The 13,267-nt window shown below is 38.4% G+C and overlaps 1 protein-coding gene across 2 annotated transcripts; it reads right to left on the bottom strand.

Moving 5' to 3' along the window:
- Positions 1-36: 36 nt before the first annotated feature.
- LOC102221467 (rho GTPase-activating protein 22-like) lies at positions 37-13,042 on the bottom strand. 2 transcript variants are annotated; one of them, XM_014469288.2, is made up of 11 exons: positions 12,873-13,042; positions 12,533-12,633; positions 8,053-8,249; positions 7,213-7,300; positions 4,990-5,118; positions 4,665-4,875; positions 4,435-4,567; positions 4,272-4,345; positions 3,236-3,357; positions 1,873-2,848; positions 37-1,789 (listed from the first exon to the last, which is right to left on the bottom strand). In XM_014469288.2, the coding sequence occupies exons 2-11, from the start codon at positions 12,582-12,584 to the stop codon at positions 1,570-1,572; spliced, it is 2,202 nt and encodes a 733-aa protein (XP_014324774.1). In that variant the 5' UTR covers positions 12,585-12,633; positions 12,873-13,042; the 3' UTR covers positions 37-1,569. The 2 variants fall into 2 exon arrangements, with proteins under 2 accessions (XP_014324774.1, XP_023183592.1); XM_023327824.1 differs by lacking the exons at positions 12,533-12,633; positions 12,873-13,042 and adding an exon at positions 10,610-11,282.
- Between the last annotated feature and the right edge of the window lie 225 nt (positions 13,043-13,267).

Below are 13,267 nucleotides of genomic sequence, written 5' to 3'. Positions count from 1 at the left end.
TTGACTGAAAACAAAAGCTAAGAAGATTTTATTTTGTTTCACATTATTTATTTCAAGCTAGAAGACATCTAGTACATAATGTACATCGGATTTGGGGATATTCATATCCATTTTGTTTCTGTTTTAAGTAATATAGTTTTTGAACTAGTGTAGCCAAAGATCTGTCTGCATTTGACTGAAGATGAGTTTTCTGAGCATCATAAAGTGCTTCTTTTCCAATCTCTGCCATGGTGAGCTCTGGATATGTTTCATGGCTCAGATTCTCAATGGCTCCAGCTTTTAACCCTTTAGTACCATCTCCCTAAATGCACTTTGTAGATTATGAGAGTTGTCCTGAGTCATCTGTTCTTTCATTACAAGTCAGGCACTACCTTCAGTAAGATTTTACTCACATTTGGGTGCATCTCAATAAATTAATTGACTTTGAAAAGTTAATTTATTTGAGTAACTGATTTTAAAATGTGAATCCAATGTGAACATGCAAAGTCATATATTTCAAGCATTCATTTCTATTCATTTTGAACTGCTTAAAGCTTTAATAACTCACATTTTCTATAAAATTAAATTATTATTTTAGACACATTTTTAAAAAGGTTTTCATAGAGAAATTGTCATTTTGTCTGACTGATGACAAGCTTTCATTCAGGAAAGTTGAGTGGAAGAAATGGTTCAGTAGAAAAAGATGAAGAACCAAAACACAGCCTTGGGAGGTAGTATTCATGCACAAGGAACACAAGTCATGTATTGAGTCCATATATTGCATAATAACAGACAGTTTCAGTATGCAGAAATTTTCCTATTAAACATTCTTCTTATTGTCATATGTAATATAACATTTTTTGAGAATGTGAATTTTGGGTTTGCGTGAGCCGTTATCAAATATATCAGAAATGAACACTTGAAATACTGCATATTTCTCTGTGTTTAATGAGTTAAAAGTTTTGAATAGAATTACCCTTTTGGTGATATTATAATTTATTGTGATGCACTAGGATATTGTTTAAAAGGTAATGCTGCCAAAACAGTCCTTCACAACTTCTCTTAGCATTAGTGCAGGTACAATTTGAAGAAACAAAAAATGCTATCTAGTACCTATTGTATGATGTAGCAGTCTACTTAGAGTTCGACAAACACTGTCAACAAAGCCATCCTCAAGTGGCATGATTTTTTGAAAGGTTAGCTGAGTGGCTTTTGACCTATAAATCTGAAATCACCCAACTAAGAAAGTTACTGTTAAAGTCTTACATTTTTCTTTCATTCGAAGTCAAGATGAAACAGGACTTAAAATTATATGGATGGTAATGCTACAGCACTTTAGGATTCCTTGTCATTCAGGCAGAAATTTAGACTGAGATATATTTTATGGAATGACAAAATTCATTCTTGGTCCAGGGAAGTTCTTGTTTGGCACCAGTACTGGTCCGCATAGGCACATGACAGCCATACTGAAGTGGAAAACATGGCTATCAGCATTGCACTAGAGGTAAGTTTTCTAAAAAGCTTTGAGACTGGTTGGTCCTCCCAGTAACTGAGTGCCTGCATGACCAAATAAAGGCAGTTTGGTCAGGTCTAGTTGGTCCTTGCTGCTCCTGTTGTTAGATCTCCAAAAGTCTTAAAGAATTCCTCCATTTCTCTCTGGAGGAGAATGTTTCGGTTTTCTGCATCCTGATGTGCCCGCTCTGAATTCCTGAGTCGGATCTCCAACATGTGACACTTCTTCCTCTCCTGGTCCAGGTCCTCTTCGAGGCGGCTTACCTGGCACTGGTATTTCGAACAGGACTCCTCCAGCCTCAAAGGAGAGAGAAAGATGCATTATTAATTTAGCAAATTTGATGATATTTGAGTAAGTCAGTATAAATTGATAAGTCTTACTTGCGAATGCGGGTTTCATAGTTCACTTTCTGTGTTTTCAGCTCCTGCTTTAGTTGGGTCAGCTTGTTTGGGATTTCTTCATTTGTTCCTGCAACTTCCTCATCATTTGTACCGTTTCTCACCTCAGTGTTTCTCTCTTCATCTTGTTCTAGCTTTGTTGACTTATTGCTTCCTTCTGTGTCCAACAGCGAGATCTTAAAGGGTGTCCAGATAGACGAAGTGTCAGCAGGCAGGCTTAGGCTGGAAGGAGCTACATTGTCATAGGCAGAGAGTCTGTGAGATTTGTGGAGAACTCTGTGAGAGTGGGATGTTTGAGGGGATTCTAGGTCATAGTCTCTTTGTGTGTCCTTGAGTTGTAGAGTGGTTTCTTTAAGAGACTGGGTTGAATCCTTAAGAGACAATGTAGAGTCTTTCACTCTTTCACCGGACGAGGTCGTGCGTCTATGTGCTCGGAGGGATGACAGACCATTCATCAGCCAGTTGCTCCCACCAGATGCCGACACGTCCCCTGCTGAGCCTCCCATTTTCCCCTTTGACCCTCCAGAGACTACATTGCCCTTGAAGGAGCACCTCCATGAAGGTAGAGCTTTGGCCTGTTTGCTTGGGCTAACAGCAACTTCGCTTTCCCCTTCAGTTTTGATATTTTCTTTTTCATTTGCTTTTTCATTCAGTGTGTTTACATCATTGCCCTTAGACTGGCTGTTCTCATCCTTCTCACATGCAAGAGGATTTGATGTAGGCAGCTCACTGTCCATCAAAACACTGGAAGGTGTGTGGTTTTCTTTGAGATTTGTAGAGTTTACACTTGTAGTATTTGGTAGGTCAGTTTCTTCTTGTGAAACCCATTGTACTTTGGATCGTTTGAGCTCATGTTGGGGTGGGAGAGATTTGATGTCAGTTTTGGAATCCTCATTTGGGTATAGTCGCAAGTGTTCACTGATCAGGACAGTCATCAAATGTTGCACTTGGGAACTTCCTAGATACATTAGAAAATATCAATACTTGAGACATGTAGTGAGCATTAAATGGAAGGTGTTAAAGAGATACAAATTGGCTTTCACATATCAGGCATCACATTATGACCAACTTCCTAAACCTTTTGTTGCAAAAACAGTCCTGACACCTCAGGTGTAGTCTTTGATCACTACTTACAATAATGTGGTTTGGCTGCCCATACACCTATTGCCAGTTCACCACAAGTTGTTTGTCTCTTGGACAACATTTGTTGCTAGCACATCAACTTTGAGTACAAAATATGTGCCCACCCAATAACAGGTGCCATGAAGAACAGATAATTATGCAACCTGTCAGTGGTCATAATGGTAAGCCGGATTTGTGTAGCTTATGCTAAATAATCTCCAACCTTCCATCATTGTAACAGGATCCTCCACTCTTGGCCGAAAAATATTAGGTCCAAAAACGGTGGCCAAGTTCTGAACGCTCATCTTATTGTCAATGGACTGCAACTGAACCTCATCCAAAAACCTGAAAAGATAACCAGAAGAACAGCAGTATATAGCATTAGTTAATGTTTGCTGTATGCAACTGTTAATCAACACACCAAAACTGCTTATTAGCTAACCACAATATTTTAGCTATTGATAAATAACCAATCAAGAATACTCTGATGTCTTTTGTGTGTGACATCAGAGTATATATAGCTGCAACAGTAAGCACAATGGCATAGGCCTATATTTGAATCATAGCTGTACAATGCAGTTTGTAACAGCTGTTGCATAGTTGGCTAATTTTAGTAGCAACCTAGACATTTGTAGATTACCTCACCAGTGTTTTATAAGGAAAGCTAGCATGCTAATTTTACCATTTTAACTCACATCTGAATGTAAGCTGCAGATAACATAGAAGGTGATAGCAGTGATTAGCTACTGTTAGCTAACATACTGTTTGAAGCTTTCAGTTCAAAACTAGCATAACAGCTAAGGTGAGTAACGTCTTTTGTATAAGCTAGTTTCTGTTTGTATGTTTGCTGATGTTAACATTTTTTAAAATATTACTTATAGATAGATCCCTTATGTGGCTCAAAGCTTTAAAATGATGAATTCTGGACTTAGTTTTTCAACAAAACCTGAGTCTTTTTGTGATTGGTATCCTACACCAAGTGGCTGGCAGAATCAAAATTATTTCAGAAATGTTAAGGCCATTGTTTCTGCTACAGCTATTGAAAGAAGGGTTGAGTTATGTGGTTGGTGTGTGTGGGCTCAGCCTGTTATTTAGTGATTCAGAAGACAGAATAGACATCATGAAGTCAATGATGTCCTCTGGTGACAATGATGTGGGTGTGAATGAAAGTAATTTCTCAGATTTCTAAATCATAAAGTGGCAACAAGACTATTGCAATCACAACAAAATACGTTCACAGATGCATAAGTTAAACTTACTTGCAGATGTATTTCAAGAGGTTGTAGTTGACCTGAGGGAGGGATTTCACCTGTTTACTTAGTTCTGTGATGGCCTTTAACAAAAGAATCAACCAAATGACATGTTCATGTCCAGGAAAACGTTGAAACAATAAGATGAAAAGAGTTCAAATGAGAATTGTACCGTTTCTTTGTCCTTGCTAAGAAGCTGAGCACAGGATAGAAACTGTGTGTATTTGGAGAATGGGATTATAGGCTCTGGCAGCTCTCGTATGTACAGCTTTAACAGTGATGCCACTGTGTGGACGTCTGTGGAACTGTAGGGAGAAAATGGTGTACATTTTAAAATAACAACTAACATGCATAATGGAATAACATGTTGTACGCATAATATGACCCCTTCTGCTCTCTCACCTGTCGAAAACAGGGATTTCGCCACGGTCAAAAACATCCTGCAGTTCTCGAACATGATTGGTCTGCCCAGGTGCTCTGAAAAGACCCTCCTCCTTGAGTCCTTGTTCACGTATAAAGCTCGCACACATTTCGACTAAAACGGGGACCACTCGCTGAGGACCACACTGTGACTCATATGACATTATCGCCTGTAGATGCTGACCGAAAACACCTGCAGTCACACAACACAAAAAACTAAACTAATAGATTTATATTTTCTGTTATGCGCACTCCAAAAGAGTGTTGTTTAGTGGATTAATAGAAATGTGTGTTGATGTAATCACACCTCCACCAAGTGGAGCCCAGATGGCTCTGCGTATGGCTCTGACCCATTCTTCCATGTCACTCTGTGAGTTGGCCATTAGCAGGAATGATTCATGACCTGTGTTACTACGATCCTTTTCTCCAGCTCCCCCTGAAAACACAGATTAGAGGGAATAAAAAAGATAAAATGGGATACAGTTCCTAACACTTTTTATGCCTCTTGAACATTTTATCACACTTCCACCACCCACTCCATTTTTGGGATTTTATGTAAAAGACTAATACTAAGTTATCAGTCAATCAATAATTATCAGTACCAGTGTTTTCAAGAACCTTTGAAAACCAAGTGCCCATGTAAAGTACAAAGCATGGCATGAGCTCAGTCTCTTTCTTGTTAGTTCAGTCAGCAGGAGATCATCCTGTTTGACATTTCGCTTTGGCATTTGTTTTATCTCACGACAGCTTTGACTTCCCTTGACTTTGTGAACATAAAGGACTACCTAACTTTAGAAAGAAAATAAAACAAAATTTGGAATACAGGCATAATTTTTTTTTATTAGTGGTACGGCAGTCCAACATATGCTTTCGGGAATTGAGTTTTTACATATGATTATGTGCACTTATTGTTATGCCCTGCATTGCGGTTTATAGTGTGCTTTGTGTGTAGGGGAACCAACCTAGAAAGGGTTGTGTTCCCTGGAGACAGCAGCAGCTACTGCATCATGCCTCTCACTCAGTTCTTTCTGTCCAGGAATCTGCCCTCTGTATTTTCTCACTCTACTATCTCCTTAATGCAAACACTGGCTGCATTTCCTATATTAAAATTGGGAGGGATTTTGCAAATATAAACCCACATTTTACAAATTACTTTCTAAGCGCAATTTCTGTGCTTTTGTATGCAATTTACCAAAATCACATAGAAAAGCGTGTGGTTTTCATGCCACTGTGAGGCAATCTGAAACCTACACTTAGTGGAAGGTTGTGAATTATTGGGGAAAGGTAGAAAAGGTGCACTTTGACAGTAAGAATCTTGCAAAGAAACACCATTAAAGGAATATTTATTTCAAGTTCATGTACGAACCAAAAGCATACCTGTGTAAAGTCATAAAAAAAGGCATCAGCTAATATGTGGAAAAGATCCAAAGGTCTTGCAAGGCATCTGTTGTTTTAGTCCAGTGTTAAGTGAAACGAATAATAGGAAAGAACTACAAATATTTAGAATTAGAAATATCATTTACACAGTTTAAAAATAATGTTGTTTTGCAAATTAGCTGCAATGCAGTTTGAAAAAAATGCCCATGTGTAGCTTACCTTACCATATCTATTCATAAAGCAGTTAAAAATACATATGGTAGACCATAGTGCTGCACAAAACGTAAAACACAAGACAGAGACCATAAAAATTTTAATTTTAAAAATACTATCAATTTTGTTATGTTTTCAAATAGGGTTAAAATACATTGACTGAAGGAGCATGGCATGTAGTGAAAAGCATTTTTGGGTGCTCTGGACTTGATAAAGTGCTACACAAGGACAGGCTGTTTACCATTTGTCTTATGTGCAAAGAAAACTTGATCCACCACTTTGGGGCCACAAAAAAAAACTAAAGCAAAGTTATCAGAGCAGGAGCAATATCGCAATGAGTTAATATATATTTTAAAAATCTCCAGAGCTTTGGTCAAGACAGAATCTCTGCAAATTAAGATTCACCAGCATCACCTGGTCAGCTGAGAAATGGCCTGGATGACTTAGAAATCATTGAGCAAATCATGAATACCTCTGTAAACGTAAATGACCAGAGGTATTCTGGTCATTTCAGAATTATTACTGGTGACAAGAATATGATTTGCTGTGTATTAAGTGGGATAATTTATACTAGGTACAAATGTCATACCAACAATGACCATCTACTGTGGCTGTCAAAAACAAACCACATTCATGTTTCAGCGGAATAGATTAAGTAGCCGGCAATACAAATAAACACATTCTACACATTTCAGTACCTTTTGCAATAGCAATAACAACTGAAACCGTGGTTTCTTCATATGAATGTGGAATTTTAGATGTTTTTGAAATAAAGTCAAATCCCGCATAAAATCTTAAAACAAATATCTCTATTTATATTTTAAAATGTGTTTTGAACAATAATTATGAAAAATGATAGTTGGAATCCTTGTTCAAGTATCCCTTAAATAAGGATTACTGTACAACCTTACACAACAGACATGGTACTCTGCCAACTCACCTGGAACAATTTCAAAAAGATGGCGACCTGGCTCATCTTGATGGGCTGAGACCTCATTGACCTGACTGCCCTGAAGAGGAATGCAGCCCTGTAGGAGAAATGAAACAGCAGTGAGATAGAGGGAAAGACAAGCAGAGGGGTAGACTTGAATGTGAAGTGCATGTTAAACATTGTGGAGTAGTGAGCATACAGGATGCTGGGCAACTGTCCAACAGTGAGAGGTAATTGAGATTAAAGCAAGAATGACTCAGGGGAACTTCTCTTCATCTACTTATCCCTGGGGTGGTTCCAGATGTACCGTAAGATGGCTAAAAGTCAGCCTCTTATATGACAAACCAGTTTCTTAAAGCATTACTAATGAATAGGTCTTAACATAATACAAAACACTGTATGTAACACTTTAAATCAAAATCAAGCTCTTGTATTACTTTGGATGAGCATGTACACTCTTAAGCTACTTGTTTGTTATAGGACTTGCTAAGTCTTTTGTAGTATTCTTTTCTAGGATCCACATTGCATGATGGGTCCCCTACCATGCTTCCATGGCAAGCATGGTTTTCTTTTGAGGTGGAATATTGTTTTTGACAAATAAGTCTTTTGATATTGTTGCTCAATTTCTGTTTTTTATCAAACCGTAGCACATCTTTGAAAAGGGATTTGGAGTTGTTGTTGCCAAAGCTTGATGTTTTGTTTGGAAGATAAAACCTTTTTTTTTCCAACCATGTTTTTTAGCTCAGACGATGGGGAACACGTAACATTTTACTAAAAAAAGGCACTTTAATTGTGGTGTATCATGTTTGTATCCACTGCATGTGAATTTTTTGTTGTTGGTATTATCACCTGTGCCTTGCTTTCATCTTGGTCTTTGTAAAAGTACAGAGCTTCAGACCTCAGGACAAACCATCGCAGCTGCCAGTTTTTCATGATACTTCTCTGCCTCTTCAGCCAGCCTGCCTTCAAGGGTTTCTCTTGATCCTGAGGAGAGCAAGGCCTGGAGAGTCGAGACAATTCTCCAAGCACCATGCTCTTGGATCGTGCTGCATGGACACAAACATTGAGGTAACATTGAGGTATTAAGATAATCAGAATTACAATAAGGACACAGTACCCTGAGGAAATTGTCATCCCATTTGAACTTTTTCACTTTTTATAGAATAAGTTAAATCAAGTCAGTTCTATTTCGCATAGCCCATTGTAGCAACAAGGCAGATAAAATTCTTAACACGCTAAAAAACATAACACAATAAACAAACAAATAGGAAATGTCACATTAATGAAAAAATAAAGAAAAGTAATAAATGAGAAAATTGATGTTCTCTCTTTATTAAACAAAGGCAACTCTAAACAAATGGGATTTTAGCCTTGATTTAAAGGACCTTTGTGTTTCTCAGTTGGTAGAGTTGTGTAATTTTCTCTACATTTGTTTTAAATGGACATAGCGTTGGTACTGGATATACAACCACAAAGTTCAATGCCTTTTGTTTGGAATTGATCTGATAAACCAACACAGAGTAGCATATAACTGTGCAGTGAATGAAAACATTTTTTTCAAATAAAATCTTGCTGGGGTATCTGGACAATGCCAGATACCACACCTTTAACTGAAATCCAGTCTTTACATGTTTTGTAGATTTTATTTGTTCCTTCAAATACCAATAAACAAGCTTGGAGTTGCACCACTGCAGACAGGACACCTCTGCTTTGGATCATATTGTTCTTCACATGGCACAGAGTAATTACAAGTATGGATTATATATTAGCATCTATATGCCGAATCTCTAGAGCAAAAAGCAGTGCCTGTGTAATAATCTCCAGGGAGTCATGGAGAGACATAAGCAGAATGCAGTGGGAGAGGGAAGGAAAAACGGGAGGAATCAATGGCGTCTTTTTTTGCTTTTAATTGCATCCTGCATTCTGCTGAGGACAGCAGGGAAGGTATCTGTAAGGGCCTGGACAGAAATCTCTCTTTCCATTTCTCCCTCCTGCCTCATCCAGTCTCGTATATCAGCTCTGTGTTTGGACTTCAGTTTCTCCTCTTTCTGGATGTCCTTTCTTTTTGCAGTGTCATACATGCTGAGAGGAGAGAAGACTGTAACGTTCACAGAGCAGTCATTAGTAAAACTGTATGCTGACATCAGAAGCAGGCGGAGCATGATCTATATTTATAGCAGACATGGCCACATCTTGGACATCTTCATTACAGCGACAGGAAATCTAAAGGAGGAACTGATTTTTCATAATCAGTGAATACATCATAGTGAATTGCAAGTTCATATGAAAGTGTGAGTTTATATGAACACTCTTCAGTGTGGAAGATTTTGCAGAAGAAGGAAAACTCCAAAATTAGTTATTATCATCATGAGTGAGGTGTGTGTGAAAGATAGATTGCAGTGATAATTTCCTTTTTTTGTCTATTTTATTGATTTTTTAGTGTTTTTCATCTTACAAATTACAAATCTGTCTGCGGTTTTGGGTATGGAAGTGGGTCATCTGCCATGGACCTGACTTCAGCAGCATGCTCGATTAGTGAATTTAAAATCTTCAAGGGTTTTCATTTTTAGCCAGATGAAAAGTAAAGATACTTTAATGGAAATGCCAGGAGGAAGGGCAACAACTGCAAGCCACTCCACTTAAAACAGCATGCATGAATGATCCAGGAACCACCTGCTGTGAAGACCACACCAAGTATCTATACTCTGCTTCATTACAACTTCTGAGGCAGGAGCTGTTCATCTGATTTACAGCTTCCATATCCATCTCTGCACATTCACACTGGCCTGCTTTTTCAATTTGTTCGCATACATGGATTTTCCTCTGCATTAGAGGAACTATGTTTGACAGTCAGCTGTTGTGATTTTAGAGGAGGAAGAGAGTCAAGAGTTGCTCCGATCTAGAATTTGTCACCTGTTAAGAGCTGCAACCAACCAGCTGGGGTACACCCTGAAAAACACATAGGATGTGCAGGGCATTGTTGAAGGCTGCCAGCAGCCATGTTTACTACAACCCATGTACAGCAAAATCAAATTTGATGGGTAATAATTTAATCAATTGTGGGAGACATGACAGTTTACATCACCCCTGTAGTAGAGCATATTAACTATTACTGAATACTAGGAAAAACTGAAGGTTCAAGGACTTTGGAAAATAAAATTAAATAAAACTCTGCAAATTACAGTTTACAATGATGACCTAGGATGCAAACTAGCATAGTGTGCAGATTTAATTATAGTATTGAAGCACTCACACTGATGCCTTTATCAATGAAAGCACTAACAGCTGGGAATATTATAAAGACATAACAGATGGAGCTTTGCAGAGACAGTGAGAGGAAGACATGAGAAAGCAGGAGTGACAGAGAGAGTAAAAGGAAGAGAAAAGGAGGAGGGATTGTGCTTACCCCGGCGTGCCTGTTTTATCTTGGGGCTCAGCATGGTTACCGTTGCTGTGCTGCTCCCTCTCACAGAGACATGACTGCATCCCTCACACACTAACCCTCACACACAAACACACTTAGCGCCTCTTGCAGCTGCCTCACCCTGTTACTCCTCATCCTCTCCCGGCATCTCACTCTGATTTCATACTGATACATGCAATCACTCACGCATACACACTTACAGGCACTTAAGCATGCACTCTCCTCGCCCTCCTCTCTTCTCGTTTCTCTGATTCCGTCTCTGTCCCACTGCCCTGATGTGCCGTTGTTCTCCCATACCTAAAGCCCAACCCACTGCCTCTCTTTTCGCTCCCTATCGGTTTCTCCGCCTTTTGCCGCACACTTGCAGTATCAGTTTCTCACCTTCTATAAATATGTCCGACTATGTGTCCTCTATCTTGTCACCTATTTCTTAATTTTGCTCCAGTCTGTTTCATAGCCTCTGCTCCCTGTAATCTGTCCATGGAGATTTGGTCTGATGCTTGCCTGAAGTAAAACCTCAGATCAATATATTTATATTAATGGGCAACGTTCTCAGCAGTAAATGTTGCAGAACCAGTAGACATGGCATTGTTCTCACTGACCACTTTGCATTCTCTGTACTACTTCAGTATAAGGCAATGCTATCTGGATGATGGATTTTTTCAGGTGAAAGTTGTTATTTCACCAAATTTTCATTGAGAGAAAAACTCAATGAAAAACTAAATTTCACACTGAAAACAGTTCAAACTTGCAAGTATTTTGCATTTTTTTTCAAAACCAATTAAGCCTATATAAGGAATGCAAAGACTTTAAAACAGTTCTGTATCCCATACTTTTTCAGTAAACCATTCAAAAGATCTCAGGGGACATAAACCTTCTCCAAATCAACAAAGCACTTGTAGATCTGACAACCAAGCTCCCTTGACATCACTGGCTGAAATGGACCAGCGCTGTTGCTCATCTTGTCAATTGATGGACACAGTAAGAAGAAGGATCTTCAGATGGGAAATTAAATAGTTAGATTGTCACAAAACAAACAAAATACATAAAAAAGTGACTCAGCAAGACAAAACTATGGTTATGTTTGGCAAAAATAAAAATTTAATTTAGATTTAGGTTGAGAACTGGCTTTAGTTATGTTACGTATTTTTATCAAAACCAACATGAACTAAGTATTTCAGTCCTCGCTGCTCTTGGAGCTCCTACTTTTCTTTTCTCTATGTTTTAGACTTTACCTTTCATTTGCATACCATACATCATCTAGGCAGTCAAAAACTCAATTATTAGCTTGATTTCAAAGAGAACGAGGCAAAAAGGTTATCCATAAATAAATTTTGATTTGTAGAACAGACATTTCCACAAACATTGTTTGTAATTTATTTTTTTGTATAAAATATTTATGTGCAACTGTATCATCAATTGAACATGAAAAGAGGGCTACTCAGTTTTGGTAGGAGATGTGCTCTGTACATCACTGACAGCCAGGACCCTGACTCATTCAGGATGAGGTTTACAGTCTGACAAAAACTGCTACACTTCTCAGGCACTCTGTAGTCTGTGTGGTCGGAGCCACAACACTCAGGGGAGTGATGTTCTTGTTTCTTTCTGGTTTGCTGTCAATGGATGTGTTAAAATGTTTAAATGTTTTTCATCAGGCTGGCACACAAAATGCAGCACATAGAAGCTGTTAGCACAAAAAGCTTTCTAAGGCTTCAGCACTTTGTAGTTATTAAAGACAAATTACCAATCACACTAATTAAAGGCTTTAGAGAGGAGTAAAAGCAAATTAGTACTAATACAACTATTGTGAAGTAATTGCCATTGATTTTAGCAGATAGGCTAAAGCAACAAAAATCCTTACCTGATATAATTATTTACAAAACCAAACTAATCTCTGTGCCTCACCTGATTGTTGTTTTGAATTTTTTCGGATTTGAAGAGTTCTGGATGACTTCATGATACTGAGCTCGTCTGTACAGTTATGTCCTTTTCAAATGTTGCCATTTCTGAAGCCACGACAAAAACACATGCAAATCCATTAGTCTCAGGGCCCAAATAATGTCATTTCCAACATTGTGTTTCTCCAGCCTATAAACAAGCAACAACTCAAACTCAAATGATGTTCACACAGAGAAAGAAGCACTATAGTCGCCATAATTAACACAAATAACACGTGGCTAAGGAATGCTGATGTGAATAGACTCTAGCAGAAGGAAGTAGAGACGATCATGCGAGGATTACTTGCCATGTCAGTTCGGCTGGGTTTCCCAGACAACTCCTATTCTTAAGAAAGGCTCTGTTTGCAGCTCAAGATTGCTCACATAGTTCTAGGTAGCCTCTTTGATTGGAGTTACCCATCTGTATATATAAAAAACTAAAAAGAAAATCTAAACGTGAAATGCTCTCCTACTGTGTTCCCGCACTGAATCATCCACAGAGGAAGTGAGCTGCGCTGATGGAGAAGTGAAAACTGATGACTTGAAAGAAAATTACATAATGGGTTTCTCCCTCTGATGTTATTACTGCACACTTCTCCTGGCTCCAGATGAGCTAAAAAAAAAAAGCTCTGCCTCCTGATGCTTTACAATTCAAAAGGAGAGTCTAGCATTTGAGAGGTTTGACCAAGTATGAGACAGACTC

This window comes from Xiphophorus maculatus, chromosome 22 (assembly GCF_002775205.1).
Source record: "Xiphophorus maculatus strain JP 163 A chromosome 22, X_maculatus-5.0-male, whole genome shotgun sequence".
NCBI lineage: Eukaryota > Metazoa > Chordata > Actinopteri > Cyprinodontiformes > Poeciliidae > Xiphophorus > Xiphophorus maculatus.
This window is presented reverse-complemented; position numbering and strand designations above follow the sequence as displayed.

Coding starts and splice junctions, on each gene's coding strand:
- LOC102221467 (XM_014469288.2), bottom strand. CDS start 12,584: ATGAAGTCATCCAGAACTCTTCAAATCCGAAAAAATTCAAAACAACAA. Junction 5,119..7,212: donor TCTTTTTGAAATTGTTCCAG/GTGAGTTGGCAG, acceptor CTGTGTTTTCAG/GGGGAGCTGGAGAAAAGGAT. Junction 3,358..4,271: donor CTCTTGAAATACATCTGCAA/GTAAGTTTAACT, acceptor TTATCTTTTCAG/GTTTTTGGATGAGGTTCAGT.